The sequence below is a fragment of the Carassius auratus genome, unplaced genomic scaffold, assembly GCF_003368295.1.
Source record: "Carassius auratus strain Wakin unplaced genomic scaffold, ASM336829v1 scaf_tig00023703, whole genome shotgun sequence".
Classification (NCBI taxonomy): Eukaryota; Metazoa; Chordata; class Actinopteri; order Cypriniformes; family Cyprinidae; genus Carassius; species Carassius auratus.
The window spans coordinates 1-21,617 of NW_020525292.1; the positions used below are offsets into that span (position 1 = coordinate 1).

General features: G+C 42.2%; 3 protein-coding genes across 5 annotated transcripts in view; 1 reads left to right on the top strand and 2 right to left on the bottom strand.

Moving 5' to 3' along the window:
- Positions 1-1,949: 1,949 nt before the first annotated feature.
- On the bottom strand, positions 1,950-3,162 carry LOC113077982 (zona pellucida sperm-binding protein 4-like; the record flags this gene model as incomplete). Its single annotated transcript, XM_026250240.1, has 5 exons — positions 1,950-2,141; positions 2,212-2,369; positions 2,437-2,534; positions 2,608-2,795; positions 2,868-3,162. Coding segments are annotated over 5 exons (924 nt in total), but the record flags the coding sequence as incomplete, so codon positions are not given.
- A 3,519-nt stretch (positions 3,163-6,681) lies between these two features.
- LOC113077983 (zona pellucida sperm-binding protein 4-like) lies at positions 6,682-8,607 on the bottom strand. The gene is made up of 8 exons (XM_026250241.1): positions 8,164-8,607; positions 7,904-8,091; positions 7,733-7,830; positions 7,504-7,661; positions 7,241-7,433; positions 7,021-7,168; positions 6,869-6,941; positions 6,682-6,792 (listed from the first exon to the last, which is right to left on the bottom strand). The coding sequence occupies exons 1-8, from the start codon at positions 8,570-8,572 to the stop codon at positions 6,716-6,718; spliced, it is 1,344 nt and encodes a 447-aa protein (XP_026106026.1). The 5' UTR covers positions 8,573-8,607; the 3' UTR covers positions 6,682-6,715.
- A 6,300-nt stretch (positions 8,608-14,907) lies between these two features.
- LOC113077981 (serine/threonine-protein kinase PAK 5-like) overlaps positions 14,908-21,617 on the top strand; it is a 57,173-nt gene continuing 50,463 nt past the window's right edge. The window contains exon 1 of one of the 3 annotated variants that reach the window (XM_026250237.1): positions 14,908-15,178. The gene's annotated coding sequence lies outside the window, so the exon portion shown is untranslated. Of the gene's footprint in view, positions 15,179-15,287; positions 15,381-21,617 lie in introns of those variants that run through there. The other 2 variants (XM_026250239.1, XM_026250238.1) reach the window with 2 other exon arrangements.

Consider the following 21,617-nt stretch of genomic DNA (forward strand, 5'->3'; position numbering starts at 1 on the left):
AGAGATAGATAAACTGTACATGTGGCAAGAGGTGCAAATACCGATAGCAGGCGAAGCCATTACTCACTGTTCTTGATTAAATATTCTTACTGCAGTTGTTTGATGAACTTGTGGAAAACTGCAGCGTGAGAGAGAGAGGAGAAACCGCTAATGACAAGCTAACGAGTGCTAACGCTTTGCAGGTGTACTGCAGTCACGGAAAAGTGAATGATCAAAGTTAATCTGATAAGATTGATCAATAATATCAGAAATATGGTGTGAATTAAGTTATATTTTACCACTTTAAAAAAAATAAATCAGCTACACGGAGCTACCATTAGCTACAGAAGGCAACCGGAAGTAGAGAAAACACTCTCCAACCACCATCATCTCCACTGTTTTGAGTGTGTTCAGCTCCATGTTGTTAAGAGTGCACCAGACAGCCAGCTCTTTAACCTCCTGTCTTTAAGCAGACTCATCACTGTCCTGAATGAGGCCGATGAGTGTGGCGTCGTCTACAAACTTCAGGAGCTTTACAGAGGACGTACAGTCACTAGTGTAGTAGAGGACCCAACCTGTTGTTGATTCGCCAGAGTGCTGGAGAATAGGGTGTTTCTACACAGAAGCAGGATCACTGGAAATAATTAGTTCTTTAGCTTGTTAGTATAAATTACTCTTTGCCATTCTGATTTCCTTTTCCAGTGTGTATTTGGTCAACTAGGAATGGTTAAAACATTCCAGGATAAACTCATGCTCAAATTGATTTGACCAATATTTACACTGTAGCTCACATCAGGGGGCTATGATAAGGTAGCATGACATTTCTAAACCAGGCAGTGCTGCCAAACACAAACACACGCTCACCCAGCTAACCAGTCACAGTACATTTTATTTCAGAATGCCAGCCTTCTTTTGATACAGGAACTATATGAACCATTCATGCCAGACTGGGGAGAGAGTTGTAAAATGTGCAAGTTCTTTTTAACCAGCTATGAGACCTTGTTCTAGTAAACCTTAGACCATATTCAGTAAGATGATAACATCATGGTAATGAATATGCACAATATGGTTATCGTGGTTACATCTAAATACCAGGAATAACTAATTACGCAGCCCTTACCCTGGAAACCCCAACATATTTAAATGGTCATTCAGATTTGTACGGTGTTCACCACACAGCACCAAATATTTAGACGTAATAAGCCCATTTTCAAACTTATTGTCCCATTTTGATCTGGACTACAACCAAACCCAAGATTTTGTTGGTCACACTTTACATTGTTAAACGGCCAATTAAATTATGAACATTATGTTAGGTATTCTGGCAAGTAGGTTGGAGAAGAAAAAAAAACCTGGCAAGAGGGACATGTAATACCAGATTCTGCAGAACAACAGCAAAGGACAAGATAAATTGTAAACTTCTGTAAAGTTTATTAAAAACTAGATTTACATGACCAGAGTAACTTCTCCACTAGAAACCACAGTCTGCTCCCCAGAGACAGCCTTGATAGGAGTGTCTCTTCCTGAAAGATATGTCAGAAGTGAGACACACTTATAAAATGTGCAGTTCCTCGTCAAGAGAAAAGCAAGAACTCACGTTTCCTGGTGCAGCTTTGCTCACAAGAGCCAGATGATGGATGGCACACCTCTGTACTGCAGTGGATGAAGATCTGACAGGGAAGAAAGGAGGCTCAAGTCACAGAATCCACAAGTAGTAAAAAACACAAATGTTCAAGTAACAGGGGGCATACGGTTCCTGCAGAGCAGCCAGTGAGGCTGGATCTACAAATGTGAACATCTTCACAACGAAGCGCTTGTAGTGGGTTGGGTACTGAAGACCAGAAGATCCGGTCCACGGAACCAGTGTGGTCAAATAACGGTCATCCTGGTAAGGGCATCTGAAGACAAAAGAGAAGGTTAGAAAGGGTCTCCCAGCAGACTAACTGGATCAAGATCGGCTGTAAGCCCACCCATCGATCAGAAGGTCCCACTGGGGGAGACTGAGTGGACTGGGGGTGAAGTAGTCCAACAGCGTCCCAGCATCAGGACAATGTTGGGGTCAGTCCTCTCCATAATGTGCACCTCAACATACACCGGCTCTCGCAGGACTTTTGTGATGGGATAATCAGCGTCACTGTAGTAGGACGTGTAGGCCTCATCCCCTGAGGAACACTGCGGTTGAACCAGATTCAAATTCGAAAGGCTTTAGGCAGACACAGAACAGGACCTTACCTTCAGCACAGCCTTTGGTTACACATTGGCCATTGGCCAGTCTGAGCTCCACCCGGAGAGGTCCAGGAGCAGCTACTGGTGGAGGTGGAGGAACAGAGTTGACCTCCACAACCAGAGCTTCCACAGAAGTTTCAGAGTATCTACACTGGAAGAGAAACCTGGACAACACATTGAGCTTGTAGCATTTATCAGGGATTAAGGTTCACACAGTCATAGATCACCTACTCAAAATGACTGTCCCTTGTGATGGAACCATATGGTCCAATCCCCACTTCATACGATGAGGTCATTCTGTTTTCATACACCACATATCCGCCATCCTCCTGTGAATAGGTACGGTATCAGCATCCAGTCCATCATAAGCAATGCAGAATAAAACCAGTAGCAGCTGCTCACCATCACGCTCGTGCCACATGCGGTCACAGGGAACTGGTATATAGCAAAGGAAGGTGTGGACCCCACAGGAGCGCAAGGTGGGTCGTTTCCACCCAGTAGATGAACAGAATCCAGACTCAGTCGAGGCAGAGTAACATCTCTAGACACCACTACCACAAACTGACCATCTCTAATACACTGGACAGTCACTAGAACAAGGTACAAGAGCAGGTTAATGCAGAGAATCAGTTTAACACGAACAGAAGATTGAGAACGCTTACCTGCCCTCCCATAGAAACACTGCTGTGCTTTAAAGCAGCAGTTAATAGCTTCACACTCAGCACCACTGATCCCAGGTAGACCACATTGGATCTGCTCGGAATCAGCTACAGCACATTTATCAAGGGGATCTGCCTGCACTACTGGCTTCTGATGTGGAAACTGTGGTTTAGGTTGTTGAACTGGCTTCTGAAGCGGAAACTGCTGGTAAGTTGGTTGTTGAACCGGCTTCTGAAGCGGAAACTGTGGTTTAGGTTGTTGAACTGGCTTCTGAAGCGGAAACTGCTGGTAAGTTGGTTGTTGAACCGGCTTCTGAAGCGGAAACTGTGGTTTAGGTTGTTGAACTGGCTTCTGAAGTGGAAACTGCTGGTAAGTTGGTTGTTGAACCGGCTTCTGAAGCGGAAACTGTGGTTTAGGTTGTTGAACTGGCTTCTGAAGTGGAAACTGCTGGTTAGTTGGTTGTTGAACTGGCTTCTGAAGCTGAAACTGCTGGGTCATCGGAGACTGAACATCCTGAAGTGATTTACTCCAGTTTGGAACAGCATGACAGAAAGCACAAACCAGCAAAATCTGAAGCAAACACCAACTTCCACCCATTGTTCAACAGCTAAACACAAAGTGGAGATACTGCCCTTTGGTCTTTTTGTACTCTACAGATTTAAGCTAATTAACGATAGTCCCTCCCTCTTCATTAACACTCATGGTTCTCATGACTTGCAGAAATGGTAGCTTGCAGCTGGGTGTTTCTCCTTGGATCTCAAGATAGACTTCTTATTTTTCCTATTTTTTTTACATAAATGCACAAATTTAATTAGAAAAATCTTACTTGTGATTTTGCACATTTTGCAAATGTGCAAAACGGTCGACACTGTCAGTATGTCATGTGAGATAGTGAATGATGAATATCTTACTGATAAAGTGAACATTAAGTGGAGACATGAAGATGTTAAGAGGCTGGTTTTGAGTTTAGGAGTCTGATGGCCTGGGGGAAGAAACTTCTCCCGAGTCTCTCGGTTTTTTGCCATCAGGCTGCGGAAGCGCTTACCAGATGGCAGCAAAGTGAAGAGATGGTTACTGGGGTGGGTGGAGTCTTTGATGATTTTAGCAGCTCTGCTTCTGCAGTGTTTGAGATAGATGTCCTGCAGAGAGTGGAGAGCAGACCCGGAGATGCGCTCAGCTAAGCGCACAACTCTCTGCAGGGCTTTGCATTCTTGACTGGAGCTGTTCCCATACCACACTGAGATGCACTGAGTCAATACACTTTCTATAGCCCCAGAATAGAAAGTTTTCAGGATTGCTGGTGAGACCCTGAATTTCCTCAGCTGTCGCAGATGGTACAGTCTTTGGCTGGCTTTATTAACCTGTGTTTGAATGTGTGTAGTCCAAGTCAGGTCCTCAGAGATGTTTACACCAAGGTACTTGAAGCTGCTCACCCTCTCCACAGGGGTCCCGCTGATCATAAGAGGAGTATAGGGCTGCTGCTGTCTCTTCCTGAAGTCCACAATCAGCTCTTTAGTTTTGCTCACATTCAGAGAGAGACAGTTGTCCTGGCACCATGATGTTAATTTCCCTACCTCATCCAAGTATGCAGTCTCATTATTGTTGTGAATGAGGCCTAGAACCACAGTATCATCAGCAAATTTGATTATAGATGTGGAGCTGTGGGAAGACACGCAATCATGTGTGTAGAGAGAGAAGACCAGGGGACTCAGGACACAGCCCTGTGGGGCTCCTACGTTCAGGGTGATGGAGCTGGAGGTGTACTGGCTTTCACCACTTGAGGTCTGCCGGTGAGGAAATCAAGAATCCAGTTGCAGAGTGAAGAATTCAGGCCGAGGTCCATGAGTTTAGAAGCTAGCTTTAAGGGGACTATAGTATTAAAAGCTGAGCTATAGTCAATAAATAGCAGCCTTATGTAGTTCCTGTTATTGCTGTCAATTTGTGTGAGAGAAGAGTGCAGGATGTGAGAGATGGCATCATCAGTGGATCTGTTTGGGCGATAGGCAAACTGAAGAGGGTCCAAAGTATCCGGTATGGAGGAGCAGATGACGTTTTTAACCAGCCCCTCAAAGACCTTCATGACTATTGATGTGAGGGCAACTGGATGATAGTCAGTCAGACAATAGGGTTTATTGTTCTTAGGCACAGGGATGATGACAGATTTTTTGAATGAGGTGGGAACCACCGATGTAGCAATGATGCAAGCTATGTCAATTAGCATTGCAATTGTGTGTTTATGGTCATTCAAAGTTATCCACTCTTTAATAGTGTTCTCAAAACGTTGGCACAAAAACATTATTCATGCATTGTTCGTAGAATCGGTAGATGGACCGAGGGTGAGCATATTTTCAGCAAATCTTCATTGTCACTACTGCTTTATAAAACTCTTCTCGTCCCATGCAGAGGACAGGTGTCTCAAAGCCTCGGCCGTGCCTTTCTTTGCTCACCTTCTAACCAGGCGGTGCAATTGGGTTTAGCAGGTGGGCTGTGGATTAGGAAGCTCTTTGTAGCTAGAGCATCCCGGTACTTGAGTTTCTCCACAAGCGAGCAGATCTGAGACAGGGGTGGTTGCAGGAACACGGGCATCATGGACATACAGACGATTATCACACAGTTCTCTGACAGAACCTTACGAGTGTCAATGGGACACTGGTGAGGGACAAACACAGAATGAACTAGGTTTATGCTGGGAAAACTGTTGCTTCTGTCTACTCAGCGAGACAAAATATTTTTGATAAAATTCTATACGGTGTTGCAAGCTATGTCAATTAGCATTGCAGTTGTGTGTTTGTTGTCTCTCATGTTATAAAGCATCTTTGCATGTTATTCAGCTGTAGTGATATCAGATGCATTCGTCCACAAGGGATTTCCCAGGTCTCCTTTGTGAAACAAACATTACATGAGTGTTTGGATTAGGATTAACCCTGCTCCATAATGCTCACATAATCTCATTTTGGGTACAAATAAAATAAAGTACTTTGGAATGCAGTAACTCGTGGTTGTTCAGCAAACCACTTTTTTTTTTTTTTTACTCTCAAGTCATTTTCTACCACTGCCTTTCGTATGGTACAAAATATTATGCCCCAGGGTGCAGGTTAGCCTTTTACGCATGAAATAAAAATGCCTGAAGTTTGATATAATTGATTTCTTGTCAGAAGACTGGCTCTACCAGGATTTTTTCCTCTCAGCTACACATGCGTAGAAATCATTTTACTTGCCATCACTTTGTGAAGTGGGAAAGAAACGCTTATTCAAAAATACTCTAGAAACCAACACTTTTTGACCGGACAGCAAAAGCAAAGTATGGCAAGCCATACTAGAATTGGTCCTCCAATTTTAACTCTAAGTTACTGCATGCACATTAGAAGCAGTGAACACCCAGTGCAGTTTGCAACCAGTCACTGTGGTGCCTGGGGAGCAACTGGTTGTATTGAAAGTGGAAGGGAGCACGGTTCATTCAATCCCTAACCTACATTCCCTGCTGGTATGGAGTATTAAAACTTTAGGTCACAACTGCCCAGCTTGCAATCAAATCTTTCCCCATATAAGCAGATAGTACTAGGATGACTGACAGACGCACTGAATATGACCCACAAGTTGTGGTGGTTCAGTCTTAGCCCAATCGTTAAATAGTCAGACTTGTGACCTAAAAGGGAACAGATTCAAGTCTCAGTCCCAGCAAGAATTGGGGGGGGGGGGGGTTGTTAAACATCCAAGGTTGTAGAACCTTGGTTTAACAGTGCGAGGAAGAAAAAAACCTGGCAAGAGGGGCATTTAATACCAGATTCTGCAGAACAATACCAATAGACAAGATACCTCGGGGTTCTACAAAGTTTATTAAAGTCTAGATTTACACGACCAGAGTTACTGCGCCACTAGAAACCACAGTCTGCTCCCCAGAGACAGCCTTCATACGAGCATCTCTTCCTGTAAGAGAAGTGTTAAAAGTGAGAACACTTATAAAATGCTCAGTTCCTCTTGTCAAGAGAAAGCAAGAACTCACGTTTCCTGGTGCAGCTTTGCTCACAAGAGCCAGATGATGGATGGCACACCTCTGTACTGCAGTGGATGAAGATCTGACAGGGAAGAAAGAGGCTCAAGTCACAGAATCCACAAGTAGTAAAAACACAAATGTTCAAGTAACAGGGGGCATACGGTTTCCTGCAGAGCAGCCAGTGAGGCTGGATCTACAAAGGTGAACATCTTCACAACGAAGCGCTTGTAGTGGGTTGGGTACTGAAGACCAGAAGATCCGGTCACTGGAACCAGTGTGGTCAGATAACGGTCATCCTGGTAAGGGCATCTGAAGACAAAAGAGAAGGTTAGAAAGGGTCTCCCAGCAGACTAACTGGATCAAGATCGGCTGTAAGCTCACCCATTGATCAGAAGGTCCCACTGGGGGAGACTGAGTGGACTGGGGGTTGAAGTAGTCCAACAGCGTCCCAGCATCAGGACAATGTTGGGGTCAGTCCTCTCCATAATGTGCACCTCAACATACACCGGCTCTCGCAGGACTTTTGTGATGGGATAATCAGCGTCACTGTAGTAGGACGTGTAGGCCTCATCCCCTGAGGAACACTGCGGTTGAACCAGATTCAAATTCAAAAGGCTTTAGGCAGAAACAGAACAAGACCTTACCTTCAGCACAGCCTTTGGTGACACATTGGCCATTGGCCAGTCTGAGCTCCACCCGGAGAGGTCCAGGAGCAGCTACTGGTGGAGGTGGAGGAACAGAGTTGACTTCCACAACCAGAGCTTCCACAGAAGTTTCAGAGTATCTACACTGGAAGAGAAACCTGGACAACACACAGCGAGCTTGTAACATTTATCAGGGATTAAGGTTCACACCAAGTCATATATCACCTACTCAAAATGGCTGTCCCTTGTGATGGAACCATATGGTCCAATCCCCACTTCATACGATGAGGTCATTCTGTTTTCATACACCACATATCCGCCGTCCTCCTGTGAATAGGTACGGTATCAGCATCCAGTCCATCATAAGCAATGCAGAATAAAACCAGTAGCAGCTGCTCACCATCACGCTCGTGCCACATGCGGTCACAGGGAACTGGTATATAGCAAAGGAAGGTGTGGACCCCACAGGAGCGCAAGGTTGGTCGTTTCCACCCAGTAGATGAACCGAATCCAGACTCAGTCGAGGCAGAGTAACATCTCTCGACACCACTACCACAAACTGACCATCTCTAATACACTGGACAGTCACTAGAACAAGGTACAAGAGCAGGTTAATGCAGAGAATCAGTTTAACACGAACAGAAGATTGAGAACACTTACCCGCTCTCCCATAGAAACACTGCTGTGCTTTAAAGCAGCAGTTAATAGCTTCACACTCAGCACCACTGATCCCAGGTAGACCACATTGGATCTGCTCGGAATCAGCTACAGCACATTTATCAAGGGGATCTGCCTGCACTACTGGCTTCTGAAGCGGAAACTGCTGGTTAGCTGGTTGCTGAACTGGCTTCTGAACCAGATACTGCGGTTTAGTCAGTTGTTGAACTGGCTTCGGAAGCATATTTTGTGGAGGAAGCCACTGGTTAGTTGGTTGTTGAACTGGCTTCTGAAGCTGAAACTGCTGGGTCATCAGAGACTGAACATCCTGAAGCGATTTACTCCATTGTGGAACAGCATGACAGAGAGCACAAACCACCAAAATCTGAACCAAACACCAACTTCCAGCCATTGTTCAACAACTAAACACAAAGTGGAGATACTGCCCTTTGGTCTTTTTGTATTCTACAGATTTCAGCTAATTAACGATAGTCCCTCCCACTTCATTAACACTCATGGATTAACAAATTTAATTAGAAAAATCTTACTATCTTATCCAATTGTAATTGGTTCTCAAATTCTGTTAACCTGGTGTTTCTTGAGTCCAATGTCATATTGACAACAAATAAGAATGGTTCAAGTCCAAGTTTACTGGAAATTGCCAAAAGTAGATGTTTTTCTTTGGTGCCGTTTTCCTTAACACTCCCCGAAGACAAGTGTGCTCTTACAAATATGAGGAAAATACTATAATAAGCAGTAAATGATTTTAAGTATATGGAAGCTTATTTCCACTACAGAATAAATAAATAATAAAAGAGAGAAGAAAAAAAGGTAATTTTGACTATTTATGTCATGACTGATCTATCTCACAGTTCACTAATTTCTCAACGTTGCTGACTTTTTTTCTCCAAATTGACCTTTTTGATTCTTTGGGGGAAATAATTCCATAGAATCCATATAAGTTTGTCAGCAAGTTTATTATAAACCACAAAAAACAAAAAAAACAAAAACATTGTAAAAGAGAAAAACTGACAACCTTTTACTCATTACGATCAGACCTCAAAAAGACCTTTTTTTTAGTAAAACATGACTGCAAAAAGAAAGAAAAAGAAAATCTTCTCTCTTCTCCTCTGACCAGACGAAACCAGTAGTTCAATTCCAGGCTGCAGCAAAGTCAGATTGTGCAGAAGAATCATCTGTTTCCTGTGGTCTTGTCCTGGTGCTCCTCTGAGACAAGGTCTTTACAGGGGATCTGTATCTGGGGATCTAGTTGTCCTGGTCTCCGCTGTCTTTCAGGGATGTAGAGGTCCTTTCTAGGTGCTGATCCACCATCTGGTCTGGATACGTACTGGATCCGGGTGACTGCAGTGACCCTCTGATCTGGACACAGACTGGATCTGGTGGCTACGGTGACCTCGGAACAAGAGAGAAACAGACTAATATTAGCGTAGATGCCATTCTTCTAGTGATGTAGGGCTTGCTTAGTTGGGGTCACTTCATCTACAGCGATATCATTGACTTGATTGCAAATAAATGCACAGACACTATTTAACTGAACAGAGATGACATCACTGAATTCAATGATGAACTGCCTTTAACTATCATTTTGCATTATTGACACACTGTTTTCCTAATGAATGTTGTTCAGTTGCTTTGATGCAATGTGTTTTGTTTAAAGCGCTATATAAATAAAGGTGACTTGACTTAATATAAAAGTACAGAACTGAAATTATATCATGTTTATCAGCAGCACAGCATATAATTGAGAATAACGCAATATTTGCCTTTGATTTCGCAGGTAAATGTATGGGATCAAAATCCCACCCAAATATAAGCATAACTCAAATATTTAAAAACACGTGTCAAATAATAACGCACAAAACCGAAAAACAAATGCAATGGCGTAGCCTATTTGTTAATTTGCATAGGTCAACGATCATGCGCAGATTGGAAGGGAAGCCATTCGCTAAAATTGCTTCAAATAGCGTTACTTCTCCGAAATCGTGGGTGTTTTTCATATTATATTCATACTGTTACAACTTAAGGTAACCTTTCCGCGATTGCGGGTGTTTCGTGTCAAATTACATTCATACAAGTTAAAATTAACACTGTTAATGTTATATCTTCAGATACCTGTCCAGATCTCAGGTGTTTCATGTCAAATTATATAAATACAGTTATAACTTCAGATCGCTGTCCTGACTGATTGTCAATTATGCAGAAGGATTCATCAGGTATGATTTTATATTTCCCTGGTGACCTTTTATTTTTTTTTGAAAGAGGGCGTTTTACAAAGACCTTCAGAAACGCCCATTTTACGTCGTGGTAATGAAACCCCTGGAATTTAGTGAATGCCATGTGAAGATGGATAACCTTAAAGGGGGGGTGAAATGCTCGTTTTCACTCAATCTCCTGTTAATCTTGAGTACCTATAGAGTAGTACTGCATCCTTCATAACTCCACAAAGTATTTAGTTTTATTATATTCATAAGAGAAAGATAGTCTGTACCGATTTTCCCCGGAAAAACACGACCGGCTGGAGGCGTGACGTGTGGGCGGAGCTAAAGAATCACGAGCGCAAGTAGGCTTTTGCGTTGAGAGCGTTTGGAAGCTCAGTTAACAACACAGACAAGATACATGAAGCAGTTTTACTCACCGCCTGTGGTTCCAACACACAATCGTGACCCTTTTTTGTAGGGACTTCATTATCCTAAAGAAATAAACGATGTGCAAATCCGGCGTCAAACTGGGCCTTGTTTGTAAAACAAGCATCTTCGAAATGCAGGGAACAAACACAAACACTTGCACAACTCCGTTGATGCTCTGTAAAAATAAACTCCATCCACTGGTCCCTTAATGCTGTTTCTCTTTTGGTAATCTGTGCAGGGTTGTCTTGCCCTGGCAACCAAAAACACACTTCTTTTGTGACATTTGGCGACGCTCTCGCTCTGATCAGTGAAGTCTGTTGTGCTCTCAGTGCTCTGCTATACGGGAGCGCGCTCTTCCGGCAGAAGTCCCTCAGGACACATATAAGGAAATTCCGCTCCATCTAACGTCACACAGAGCCATACTCGAAAAAAACTTTCCGAAACTTGTGACAAACGGAAGGAGTATTTTTGGAACAAAAATACTCCTTCAAACATACAACTTAATTTTTGAAACTTTGTCCATGTTTAGCATGGGAATCCAACTCTTTAACAGTGCAGCTTGCAATTCTGCAAGCTCTGTGTAGTCCAAGTAGGCCGACATCTAGCTAACACGTGTCTTGTTAGTTTGGTTTAGTGAGCAATACTTTATATTTTGGGCATTTGGGCTGCACGTTAATTCACACGCGATATTTAATTTATCTTGTCAGTAAAGCCGGTTGTCTCCAAATCGAAATACCGCGCGAGCGATAAGAGAGCACACAGATCCAATGCATTCGACTCGCTCGTGCAATGCTTTGATTTGGAGATTTACCGCTGATCACACAACCGGCTTTACTGACAAGATGCGCATTAAATATCACACAAATTTCAAACTATCAAATATCAAACTATTTAAGACTAATTACCTGAGATCGGCTGACATTGATTGGAGACAAAATCACTATTAATCACGGGATTGGGACGGGACAGGAAAAAATTTTGGCGGGACCTCCTTTTACATTATACTCCGTTACGTCCGCTACGTTCTCAAAACTCAGGCAATTTGATAATACCTAGAATATCAAAATCAACTGCGGGCGGCAGATCCTTTTCCTATTTGGCGCCTAAACTCTGGAATAACCTACCTAACATTGTTCGGGAGGCAGACACACTCTTGCAGTTTAAATCTAGATTAAAGACCCATCTCTTTAACCTGGCATACACATAACATACTAATATGCTTTTAATATCCAAATCCGTTAAAGGATTTTTAGGCTGCATTAATTAGGTAAACTGGAACCGGAACACTTCACATAACACCGTACTTTCTACATCATTAGAAGAATGGCATCTACGCTAATATTTGTCTGTTTCTCTCTTGTTCCGAGGTCACCGTGGCCACCAGATCCAGTCTGTGTCCAGATCAGAGGGTCACTGCAGTCACCCGGATCCAGTACGTATCCAGACCAGATGGTGGATCAGCACCTAGAAAGGACCTCTACTGCCCTGAAAGACAGCGGAGACCAGGACAACTAGAGCCCAGATACAGATCCCCTGTAAAGACCTTGTCTCAGAGGAGCACCAGGACAAGACCACAGGAAACAGATGATTCTTCTGCACAATCTGACTTTGCTGCAGCCTGGAATTGAACTACTGGTTTTCGTCTGGTCAGAGGAGAACTGGCCCCCCAACTGAGCCTGGTTTCTCCCAAGGTTTTTTTTCTCCATTCTGTCACCGATGGAGTTTCGGTTCCTTGCCGCTGTCGCCTCTGGCTTGCTTAGTTGGGGTCACTTCATCTACAGCGATATCGTTGACTTGATTGCAAATTAAAACAGACACTATTTAACTGAACAGAGATGACATCAATGAATTCAATGATGAACTGCCTTTAACTATCATTTTGCATTATTGAGACACTGTTTTCCAAATGAATGTTGTTCAGTGCTTTGGCGCAATGTATTTTGTTTAAAGCACTATATAAATAAAGGTGATTGATTGATTGATTGATTGACCTGGAATCGTAATAACACTTTGATCCCCAACTTTTTACATAAATATAGCCTACCGTTTAAATGAATAAAGTATAAACTGTAGGCTAATATTTTAATTGTGAACTCAATTGTACTCGCCCTGTGTCTTTATGCTGTCCTCCTGTTTGCTCTGGTGTGGCTGGTGAAGGACAGATCGTTACCGGATGGTCTGTGTGGTAATACAGTGCCCTACATCGGGCAGTACATCCAGAAGCCCACCTATCATTCATAGACCTCAAATATAGCTTTTCATCTAAATTTTTTAGTAGTAATAACTTTACATGGCTGCTCAATCTGATGTTTACCTACAGAAATGAGCGGTATTGAAGTGTGTGTGGAAACTGAACAGCAGGACAGATGGAGGCACCAGTGCTCTCACTTGCTCTTAAAATACTCCCTCATTTCGGGCATACAGATAAAAGTAATAAATCTTTCGAATCCGCATACGTTTATTTGTGTGACTACATTCAAATGAAAAAAATAAAAATAAAATAGAAAACGTGTGTGTTAGCATGGATGCAGGGCCGACTTTGCCGACAGGCGACACAGGCGGACGCAGGGGCGCCATCTGCTGGACGGGGCGCAAAATTGCAGGATTATAAAAAAAAAGTTAATTAAATGTATGTGTATCGTATTATGAAAGCTGCTTCTCTATTGTTTTCTACTGTATCCTTCAGGTTGTTGCTTTTAAAGAGTTGTTGTGTGAACATTTAAAATAAAAAATGAATAACTATGGAATAACTGATGATGATTTACATAAAATTTAATGTGTGTGCAATGCACAATGTGAATTAAGATGTCTTTCAGTTCAATAAAATAACAAAAAGAACTGTAACTGACAGATCCCCGCCAAAAAATACAACATGGAAGTGGGAGTGAATGGGAGTCATTCATGGGATTGGGACTGGACGGGACTTATTTTTTTATTTCATTTTTTTGGCGGGAGTGGGACGGGAGAGATTTGAAAATTCACTCGCGTTTCACCTTCTACTTCACACACACCTGCCACAGCAGCCACGAGTCGCATTAGAGTGACGTCAACTCCCCCGTGGACTGATTGGCTAGAGGTGCAGCTGTCAATCTAGAACTTGTGGGCCAATGGTGACGCTGAAGCCTGCCCTGCTTTACATGGAACTCTGAAACGCAAGCGCAGAACGTGGAAACAAGAGCAAATGGGAAGACCACAAGCACACAAAAAAATAACATATGAGCAGGAAACCCGATTTTGTTTGCGATTTTGGAAAAATTTGAATTCATGTTTGAGTTTTGTGCAATATAATTTTAAATGTTTACATTTTTGATTCACTCTTACTATTTTACGATCCATGACTGCGCTGTTTTTTTATTATTTTTTTTTTAAAGCATTTGTTTTTCGGTTTTGTGCTTTATTATTTTACACGTGTTTTTAAATATTTTATTTATGCTTATTATTTTTCGATCTCTGCAATACATTTAGCGGGATTTTGATCCCATATTAATGCTCCACTTGTTACACTTCGAGAGGTCAGAACTGTCCGTCTTGCCCCCCCACTCTCACATCTCAAACAAGACAGTTTACATACTGCAAAGTTGCCTTGTTACCGTCCAATGGCGAAGGCTTATTTTTCTGAATATTAATTATGCTAACCGGACGCAGTTTAGTGACCCCTTCAGTAGGTCAATAATCTCAAAATATTTCTGTTAGTGTTTTGCAGATGTATTGAAGACTTATTTGGATTTTCTCTCAGAATGAAACGCTTTTAATATGTTTCTAAAAATTACCTTTAGTTTTGCAGTTTAAAAAATATAATACAGACGTTCCATTATTCTAAATAGTTATAGAATGTTTATTTATTTTATTTTATTTTTTATTTTCTTAAGTTCTTTAGTTCTTCGGTTGTCTAACTATAGTATTTTGTCGAAATTAGAATGATATAAAGATGTTGACAGATAAAAATACAGAATTAATTTTTTTTTTTTTATATAATCATAGGTTCAATTTAAATTAATATAAGTGAATGCTTCGTTTGTGATTATTAATTCCTAAGACAATGTTGACCGTTACGTAATAACCCTCCAATTGTAAGTCATACGTATTAAATATTGTAATCGATCGGTAGTGACGTAGCGCTGCTCTCGTCCAATAGCGAACGCCTGGCTCATGAATATTTCAGTTGACGCCTTCGCCATAGTAGCGCGAGCCGCTCGGTTGTCAGGTGCCGTGATTCCCAGCAGCCCGGATGTAGCGCACAGTCTCCAGCATCAATCCCGGAGAATAACATGGCACTGACAACCACATAACACCGTTTTTCCCTCCGCAACGTTCCCGCAGGAGCGGAGCGCATCGCTGATAGGAATGTGACGCGCGTCCCTCCGCAGCAGGTGAGCGATCTTCATCCCAGTCCTTCCTAGCAACAAGCAGCGGCGCGATTGGACGCGAATCGGCGCTTATAACGCGGCGTAACGCTTCAGAACAGGGCTGCAACTTCACCGCTCCTGCGGATCCCGACGCGACGCGACGCGTCCTGTCGCGGCCTGAAATGCGTCGAGCTCGTCGCTGTCCTCGGTGCTGAACGCGGCTCGGGTGCGCGCTTGATGAATTTATGATAGTAGAAATTATGTGTGTGTGTGTGTGTGTGTGAGTGTCAAGCCAAGTCAAGTCACCTTTATCTAGCGCTTTTAACAATACTGATCGTGTTAAAGCAAATGTACAGCATTTCTTAGGACAATTGTGTGTCAATAATGCAGAAGGACAATAGTAAACACTACATTTTCAGTTAAAGGCAGTTCATCATTGAATTCAGTGATGTCATCATCCAGCTCAGTTCAGTTTAAATAGTGTCTGTGCAATCAAGTCAATGATATCTCTGGATATGAAGTGACCCTAACTGAGCAAGCCAGAGGAACCGAAACTCCATCGGTGACAGAATGGAGAGAAAACCTTGGGAGAAACCAGGCTCAGTTGGGGTCAGTTCTCCTCTGACCAGACGAAACCAGTAGTTCAATTCCAGACTGCAGCAAAGTCAGATTGTGCAGAGGACTCGTCTGCTTCTTCTAATGATGTAGCAAGGACATTATGGGAAGTGTTCCTGGTTCCGGTTGTCCTAATTAATGCATCCTAATTGACTTGAATAATAGAAGTGTGTACGTGTGTAAGTTATTTTTGTGTGTGAGTATGGTGTGTGTGTGTGTGAGTGTGTTACTGCAGATGTTGGTCATATAGCCGCTGCTGCAGATGTCAGATTCTTGGCTGTCATTAATAATGTCCTGATTCTGGTGATTAATCACAGCAGCAACGGTCTGAGATGTGCAGATCCCCTCAGTGTTATGATTCTGATCATGTTTGGGCGGCTGTAGTGTGTGTGATGTGTCATGACATCAGTAAGGAGCTGTACCTGGTCTGACCCTACAGTGACCCGATGAGCTCAGCTTAGATTATGGCAGAAGTCAGAAACACAGTTATTTTGGTCAGTATTGAGAGCATGATTATTTATCACCATTCACTGACTTGCATTTATTGAACTTTCCTTGAATTTTCAATGCAATCAAACAGAAAATAAAATACAAAATTATATATGACACACATCCACACACAAAAAATTTATACAATTTTAATCTCAGTTATCCTGTTTTCATAAGCCAAAATCATAATGTAAAATAAAGTAAATTTAATCGCCGTTTAGATGCTACTACATGCACACTTCAGTTGGAATAACATGTTGTGGATTGGTTGATGTTCCTGATCGTGTCAGCGCTGAACGTTCAGAGCCTGCACTCCTGTCTGACTTTAGGAGCAAGTGTTTTCCACTTAGATGGTGAAACTAGTCACTCATTCACTTTATCTGCTTCTGTGCAAGCTATATTAACCCTTGTGCTGCTGAAAATCCTTTAACAAAGTGGTGTTCTCAGTCAAAAATGAGTAGCGTTTTGAAAATCGCTTGTAAATCTCTTTTTTTCTCCATATAACCACCAAATCTTGGATTAAATCTTTTTGTCAATTTGATTTCTTTCAGTTAGCACAGGTTTTGTTTCTTTGCTGAACAATAGTTTAATATTGAAATGACTGTTTTTAATTTTACTCACTCAGCTCAAAGCAAGTAGTGTAATGTTCTGCACAGTGTTTGTCGGTTTATGGAGTAACGGCTGATATCGTGATGTCTGATGTGAATCAGAGCAGGAGTAAAGAGCTCTGTGTCATTAGTTTAGAGACAATTAAAGAATCGTTAGAGTTCAGTGCTGCTCAATGAGCACAGCAGGTCACAATCGTTCCAGACGGTTTTGTGCTGGAAATAGCAGTCGTTCCCGCTGTGTTGTGCTTTAGCAAACCTCGATGTCTAACATGAGTCTGACTGTCAGAAGATGTGAGGATCACGTCCATCTACAGATGTGCATCTCACAACAGTTTACTATTATGATGCAGTGCGATCTGATTTCGACTCAATGTGATTCAATGCGATATGATGCATTGGGGAGAAAAATGATGCTATGCAATTCAGATAGTTTGCTTTTATTTCTGTGGTTCGGACAGTGATCTGTATTCTGTGTGAAATAGAAAATTGAGAGTTTTTTTAAGACTTTTTTTACTGAAATACGAGTTCATAATAACACTTCCTCCAGTGAAGAAGTGTTCTGGTCTGAATCAGGAGAGAGATCTGCACAGATCAAGCAGCGTTTAAACAGATCTGTGTCTGGATTCTGATGTGAGAGACGACAGGAGATGCACTTTTCACTGGAGGAAGTGTTATCATGGATTATAGACTCTATGTGTTTGAGTTAAAATCATCTTAATGCTGGATGTGTTTCAGGTTTTGTCTTCTCCAGATGTTCACTGATGGACTGGAGTGCTGTGGATTATTGGGATGTTTTATCAGACTCTTATTCTGACGGCACCCATTGACTGCAGTGAGACAGTGAATCTGATCAAGAAACAAACTCATCTAAATCTTAGATGACCTGAGGATGAACACATTTTCATCCAGTTCTTACGTTTTAGTGAACGAATCATTTAAAGATGATTATTGATCTGAACGTATTTAGGAGGAGTCTAAGTTTAAAGTTATATCTTGACTGGATTGGATTCGACTGTGATTCTCCAGTGTGTGTGTGAGCTGATCATCATGCTTCAGTACAACAGTCTGTATCGAGGTCAGTGTCTTGATGCGTGTTTATATGGTCTCAGTAGCATCAGCCGATCTGATTGGTCACTCCTTCATCCAATCAGGACGCAGCAGGATGCTCTCCATCACTTCCTCTGGACTTCAGGAAGTTCCTCTCATCATGACACATCCAGTCTCTGGAGCATTTGCTTCTTCTGGAGGCTCTGATCAGAATTAGTTGTGTTTGATTCACAGATCAGGATTGTGATTTAGATTTTATTAGCTTTTTTATTATTTGATTTAATTTGTATGTTTCATCTTGGCTTTAATCTGTATCTAGTAACCACTAATTTGAGAAACCTTCTCTCAAACACTCTTGAGATACTCTTGAGATGTTTACAGCGTTTGGACGCTCACTGGTGTTTCCGGCTCAGAAATAACATCATTTATACAGTATGTCTGCTGCTAATATAAATTATTAATCACATCTGATGTGTTCCACCTTCCTGTTTTGTCTTCACATGTGATATTAATGTAAGAACATCACGAGAGTTTCTGAAGAGAAATGTCTCTGATCTTCAGTGTGTCTCTGCGTCTCCTTTTGAGATGTTCTGTTGTGTTTCATGGTGAGGAACTCAAGAAAAGCTGAAAGGGATTGAACAGCAATGTTTTTATTAATTAACATTAACAAAGATGAATTCATAATGTGCTTCACATAACTGCTGTTAATGTGAAGTATCCTGTGTGTGATGTAAGTAACGCTCCAGTGAGTGTGAGCGAATGAATCCGTACCAAGAGTCTGTTCATAGAAGCGCAGCTGACAGGAAGCAGTTTGAGTCCAGTGCTCGAGATATAAAGCGAGCAGCTCAGTAATCACGTTTTAATGCTGCTGCTTCTGTCTGTAATTAAAGACTGATTTTATGATCAGCTGCTAGAGATGATGTAATCAACTGCACAAATATTACCCAGAATCCTAAACACACACGCAACATGATAACGCATGAAGAGAAGAGCAGACGCAGATGTGTGCGCCGCGGGCTTCACGAGTCGTTGTGAATGATGTCAGACACACACACAATGATTTATGAGTGTTTGAACATCTGCAGGAGTTTATCTGCCGTTAGGATGCTCTTGAACTAACATCAGGACAGCAGATCGACGCTCGTCGTTGTCTTGAACCGTACGGATGTTGTGTTTAAGGCTGCTGTACGTATATTTCTTGATTGCTAGAGCATTGAATGCTGTAATATGTTTGCAGATAGGACAAGTAGGAAAGTTTACACACTTCTTTCTATTAGAAACAATTCTAAAGCTAGTTATTCTGCTTTAAAATGTGTGTTCAGTGTCAGGGTGTCTGCATGTTTTGGTCTCTCTCGTGAAACCAAATGTTTACGGCCTGGTACAAAAAGTTGTTTTGGTCTATATAGCTAATTTTGCCCTTCATGACATGCCTTCATTTAAAATATATTAAGCCTCAAGGTTCTGCATAATTAAGGGCGTGGCCTCTTGAGTGACAGGTGGATTGCCGCAGAGGTCAGAGGTCAGAGGTTACCAGTTGCAGAAGAAGCTGCAGTGAATTGCATCTGTGGAAGCCAGTGAAGGTACTGGTCAGAGATCTACTTGACCGAAGCCTAGCCATCCGTTTAAAAGCTGGATAAATCAACTCAGTGTCTTCTAGTGTAAGACTGTCTTTTAATGTGAGTTGTGCAGATTCCTGTTGAGAGTGATTCTGAGGAGCAGGAGAAAGGATTCTCTTCAGCGTTACACATATCAACCACGAGCCGTCATCATTACATTCTGCACCAGTCACTGTTTAAAGGGGTGGCACTTTTTTAACTTTGCACGGAGTCTTTTAAGATTCTCACAGTTTAATGCCTTCAACGAGCTTCTTGCCTGGTCTGTTACGTGACGACCCCAGATTAAATAATGTAAACAAAGCTTTTTTTTTTTTATTGTTAAAATGCAGAAAGTTTCCTGTGAGGGGAAGGTTTAGGTGTAGGGTGATAGAAAATACAGTTTTACAGTGTAATAATCATTACGCATATGGAGAGTCCCCGTAAACCATAAGTATATGTGTGTGTGTCTGTGTGAGTGTGTGTGTGTGTGTGCGTGTGTGTGTGTCTCTGTGTGTGTGCGTGTGTGTGTGTGTGCGTGTGTGCGTTTGTGTGTGTGAGTGTGTGTCTGTGTCTGTCTCTGTGTGTGTGTGTGAGTGTGTGGGTGTGTGTGTGTGAGTGTGTGTATGTGTCTGTGTGAGTGTGTGTGTGTGCCCAGTATAGTATATACAGTTTTTAGACTAAAACAGTTTTTCAGCCTGGTTTTCATATGAGACCCTGGAGATTTGGTGTGGTCCTCACACGACATGTGTGACCCATCAAATATAACTTAAAATGATATGATATTAAAGTGAATACCAGTATGATGTTGTTCCATGATATGGATTTTGCTATACCATGGACACTGTTATATATTGATGTATTCAACTTGTATATTCATATAGTTGCAAATTTGAACACAAATGATGATAAAGACCAAACTAATAGAGCACAAATCCCCTGCTCCAGTAACTGAGGGATAGTGAACAGATTATTCAGCAAAATAAACCTCTGCAGGGTGATAAAGACTACACTGTGTAATGTTCCATTGACCGATAGGTAATAATTGAGTGCAAAATATTGATTTGACATATCTGAGTGACCTCAGCATGACTCGCAGTACCTGAGCGCTCTGTTATCAGTCGTAGCTGACCACTAGATCTGCCATCGATGAATCAGAGATGTATTTCAGGGAGTCTCTGCATCTACACCAGACGTGACACAAGCAAACAGAAGCCGGTGATGTTGTCTGCTGTGACAGTGAACTGATGACGTTCTGTTTCTGTATTAATCAGCACTGATGTTTACAACATTGATGATTTCAGGTCTATGTCCAATCACTCACCAATCCCTAAATACTTCGCCTGTAGTTTTTTCACATATCACAATATAATATCAATATCATCTGGTCAGTGTAAAATATTGATATGAATTTGATCTTATATCACCCCCCTCATGATGTGCACTTCTGGGTTTAGCGCTGAGCGTCAGGAAATTAAACGTCACAGTTTTGCATTGTGCTTAGAAAATTATTATAGATTTATGCTTTCAGTTTGAATAGAAATCTTACTCTGTAGAGTATGTCGATCTAAAATGGTAATTGTGCATCAACAGCTGTCAACCATGTTGGTTGACGAGTGACGAGTGACGAGTGATGACGAGTGACGAGTGACGAGTGATGACGAGTGACGAGGGACGAGTGATGACGAGTGACGAGTGACGAGTGATGACGAGTGATGAGTGACGAGTGACGAGTGATGACGAGTGACGAGTGACGAGTGATGACGAGTGACGAGTGACGAGTGATGACGAGTGACGAGGGACGAGTGATGACGAGTGACGAGTGACGAGTGATGACGAGTGATGAGTGATGACGAGTGACGAGTGACGAGTGATGACGAGTGACGAGTGATGACGAGTGACGAGTGACGAGTGATGACGAGTGACGAGTGATGACGAGTGACGAGTGATGACGAGTGACGAGTGACGAGTGATGACGAGTGACGAGTGACGAGGGACGAGTGATGACGAGTGACGAGTGACGAGTGATGACGAGTGATGAGTGACGAGTGACGAGTGATGACGAGTGACGAGTGACGAGTGATGACGAGTGACGAGTGACGAGGGACGAGT